Below are 4,186 nucleotides of genomic sequence, written 5' to 3' on the forward strand. Positions count from 1 at the left end.
TCATGTGCATCAGCGTCCCTGCACTGAAAAATGGCGGCAGGGCACTTTACAAGGTCCCTGCAGTCATTTTTTCTGTGCAGGGACACTGATGAACAGGGCAATCTAGGTGTTTTAATTAGAGTGGCTCTCAGAGCCGCTCTCATTAAAAGCATGTTGTGTCGTCCCCGCCCCCCCAACCTGGAGCACATGTACAAGTGCGCCTTGACACTTACACTGCTTTCCACAGTATCCCAACCAGAGAAACTGAAAAGTTCCATTTCACTCTGCAGGAATTTGGCATCCATTGGAGCCATTCATCTGCACATTCAGGAAGGAAGAAAACCACCTTCGATTACATTCCCGTTCCAGATTTTATTTAAAACAAATTTAAATTCTGCAATAGTTCATAGTGCAAGTGGCCTCATTTTGGATTTTGAGGTTTCAGGTGGCTGATGTTACACAATATTATGTACACAGTTCAATATTTAACAAGTGATCTTTCAAACACAGAAAGTGAAATGCAGACTTCCTTATTTAAGTTACCTTAATACTACTTGGAATATATTCCTCGTTTTCCTTTGCTTCAGTTTTGTTTGATTTTTTAGATGCACCGATTCGAGTAAATCTCATTCTAAATAGGGAAAAACATGATGAAATTTATTTTTTAAATAAAAAGATACCTCTCTCAACCTCAGATTCAGTAGATTTAAAATATCCTGCTCTAAGTGGAAGGAAAAAAAATCTTAAATCAATAAACTGGCCAGATATATTTTTCCTTCTTTTAATCCTAGAATAAGTTAAAGAAATCAGTTATATATTGCTATTCAACTGATCCATTACATTTATAGGATACCTAGAAATGCTTCCCAATCCACCCATCTATAACCTCACCCTTATTGATGAACATTTAAAAACAACGCCCCTGCGCCCCCAGTATTTCAGAACATAAAAGCCATACTTAAGCAAAATACAAGACATTCTTAAAACTGAAACTTTTACCTTATTGGGCTCTTTGCATCATAGGGTACAGTAATCACCTCAGCCTTATATATATTTTTATCCCTACTGTTTGCTTTTGGAGTAGAAGCCTGGAGAGGACCATCATCTAGTGCATCTTCAGAAAGAGCGTCTCTAAGCCTACATTTTTCAGGTGTAATATTTTTGGATGTTTCCACTGTCTTTTGCCTTACACTTCTCCTTAATTTCTTCTTTTTTGGATTCAAAATTATTATACTATCTGAGCTTGTTTTCTCAATCTGAACATTATCCTTTATACTTTCATCTTCATTATGACTAATACTATTTGGAATAAGAATATTTGTTCCCTTGGTCTCCAACACCTTCTTTCTTTTCCTTTTAAGTTTACTGGTTCTCTCCTTTGGAATGCTACCATTTTCAGTATGACCATGTGAATGTTTGTTGGCATAAACCTTTGGTATTTCACTTTCCAGTCTTTTATTTGAGACAACTTCACCTTCTTCTATTCCCTGTTTTTGTTTTGAAGACTTTTCATTAATTTCCTTTACTTTCCCAGGTATTTTTTTTACTCCGCTTTTCACTATATCAGAAACTGGTTGTTTAAAAGCTTTCATGAACTGGTGTCTTTCTTCTACAGTACATTTTGGCTTTGCAGCTTCAGGACCTACAGCTTCTAGGACAGCTAACTCCAATTCTTCCTCCTCTATAACTACATTAGATTTTCTCTTCTGAGAAATCTGATCAGTCTGTTCATTCTCTAAGATATCTGGACTACTTTCTTTTTCAATTTCAGACCCTTTATGCTTCAAAAAGATAGAAGCTATTTTTCTAGAAGCTTTTTGCTCTTTTAGGAGAGAGGCAGATTTGGGGGGAACAGGATGAACTTGTGCAAGGACTGTCACAGTTCTAAGTGGAAGCTGCTGGGATCCTTTGCAGTTTTCAGGGTCACTGGTACTATCACCCTTGTCCATTTCATCTGCTGTAATAGTACTGTCTAATGTTGGCATTTTGGCTTCCTGAATATGATTCATGTTTTCTTCTTGACTTTTCAAAAAGTCCTCAAATGATACTGTGATTGTGCCATCGGTCAACTGGGATGCCTTCTCCACATTACTTTCAAGACTTGGAGTATTTTGACTTTCTATTGTTGTAAGATGCAAGATTTGTTTTTTATCTTGACATTCCTTTGTAGACTTTTCATTCAGCTGGTTTTCAGAGGAGAAACTTTTGGACAAATCCAAATCATCTTTGTGCTTCCTCTTTCTTGATCTTTTTAGTTTATTTTTTGTTCCATTTAGTTCAGAGCCAGTTTTCTTTGCATCTTTTCTGCAAGTGACAGCATTTGGAGACTCTTTGCTTTGCTGCTCGTCTTCTGCTGGCCCTTCTACATATTTTTGCACGAGTGAGGTAGAACTACTGCTGGCAACAATATCAGCCTCCAAGCAATCTTCCTTTGGTTCTATTGTTTCTCTACTGTCATCACTGGTAATTTCTATCACACATTCGTTGTCAGGTATTTGCATCTCTTTCAATTTATTATTTAAGTTAACTCTCTTCCCTTTTCTCTTCAGCTTTGAAGAAGTTTTCAAAGTCAATTTAGAATCTTTGCTGCCAGCACTGAGCTGGTCAGCTGGACTTATTTTATTTTCTCCAGATGCAACAGGTAAAGTGATCTTCTCATTTGTAGGAGGAGTCTTTTTAAAATAATCCAATATGTTGTTAGATTTTGGTGGTGACAACACTCTATCCACATTTCTTGCTAATGGTGAAAAATATTTTGTAATGGTTTTTATGGGAGGATCTTCCTCTCTTCGTTTTTTGCATGGCTAGCAATGACAAATCAACATTAATTTTCATTAAAAGACTGAATCAGATATGCATGACAGTAACATCGAATATTATATTGTTAGACTCTTCGGGAGAGAAACAATTCTGAAGTCGAGGTCACTCCCTCTCTCAGAGGAAAGTCACATCGATACTTTAAAACTGTACGATTCAACATTACCACCATCTTTCCAAAAGACATCTAAACCTGTAAATAAAGCAAGCCAGCATCTTTGTAAATAGGGAATTTAAGGGTCTTCACCTCGAGCTGTGCTTACGTGACAGACCCACTGAACCTGCGCGCAGCCCCCCTCTCCTTCTCCCTCATTCCCTCCTGTTTACTCTCTCTCATGGTATCAGCATTAAAGTACAAATGTAAATTAGATTGCTCTTTACATGGAAGTGGAAGGTCTGCCCATTGAAAGTTTATTTCTTAGTTAAAGAAGTGTATCTACAGGAAAAATTAGCCATGATTCAGGGCAACAATCAGAGTATCTCTTCGTAGAGCACTCAGCTCAACAGCAACCTAATCCCCATGGTTTTACTGCAACATGCAGACTTATCACATCTCAAGGAAAAGGAATGACACATTCAAACTTTCTTTGGAAAGGGGCAGCACCCTGTTTCATCTCTAAGGAAGAGAAACCCTTGCTACGCGTCCATTTGACCATCAATTTGTCACGCTCCCGATGAAACCAGAGCCACAAGGAACAAGTGTAGTTTTGTAATAACTTCCTGTGGGGAACTGAGCAGTTCGCAACTCCAAGCCTCGAGCCTCCCGTCCGAAGAGCGAGTCCAGCTCATAGCTTTCGCTGCGTTTCGCCTGCAAACAACTACGCAGCTCTCAGAGACCACACCTTTTATTTCGGCTGGGGGCTACGACCAGACACGAGCGTGAGAACGATCGGATCTGTGAGTCGCACGATCAACGCTAGTAAAAGCCTCTCACACTTACGACCATTTGGGTTGGACCCAGGTCACCCTCAGAGCATCTCACCCCACACTGGGGTTTGCTATCAGCCCCTGCTTGCCTCGAAATTATTAAAAAATAAAATAAGACTTCAACTTTGATGACTCGCAGGCCCTTTGCGGCGCCCGAGTCCACGAGGACGATCCTGTGGGAGCTTCCCCCCCAGTCCTGTGGACGCCCCGGTTTCAACTGCAGGTGACAACCCGTTCCCAGGAGGGCCTTCCGCGCTCCTACCCCAAAAGCCTCGTCCCCGCGGCTGCGGCCCACCTCAGCAAGCGCCCTGACAGGCCCCGTGGGGGAGCCCATGCAGACCCGGCGGGGCCCGTCGGAGCAGCCTCACCTGCGCATCCGCATCCGCATCCGAGTCCCCGCCCCCGCCCGGGGGGGCCGCGGCCACAGCCACCCTGCCCACCATGCCCCGCGCTCCCTCAGCGG

The 4,186-nt window shown here is 41.7% G+C and overlaps 2 protein-coding genes across 2 annotated transcripts in view; one reads left to right on the plus strand and one right to left on the minus strand.

The window, feature by feature from the left end:
• The window catches only part of ATAD5 (ATPase family, AAA domain containing 5), a 27,081-nt gene extending 22,901 nt beyond the window's left edge, over positions 1-4,180 (minus strand). The window contains exons 1-3 of the mRNA XM_019516983.1: positions 4,092-4,180; positions 979-2,783; positions 523-610 (exon numbers count right to left, since the gene is read on the minus strand). Coding sequence (XP_019372528.1) covers positions 523-610; positions 979-2,783; positions 4,092-4,166 — 1,968 coding nt within the window. The 5' untranslated portion in view covers positions 4,167-4,180. The remainder of the gene's footprint in view (positions 1-522; positions 611-978; positions 2,784-4,091) is intronic.
• Positions 4,165-4,186, plus strand: part of CRLF3 (cytokine receptor like factor 3) — a 21,242-nt gene continuing 21,220 nt past the window's right edge. Inside the window, exon 1 of the mRNA XM_019515101.1 lies at positions 4,165-4,182. Within this exon, the coding sequence (XP_019370646.1) occupies positions 4,165-4,182 (18 nt within the window). The remainder of the gene's footprint in view (positions 4,183-4,186) is intronic.

Source organism: Gavialis gangeticus, unplaced genomic scaffold (assembly GCF_001723915.1).
Source record: "Gavialis gangeticus isolate Ggan-Ray unplaced genomic scaffold, GavGan_comp1, whole genome shotgun sequence".
NCBI classification, from domain to species: Eukaryota; Metazoa; Chordata; order Crocodylia; family Gavialidae; genus Gavialis; species Gavialis gangeticus.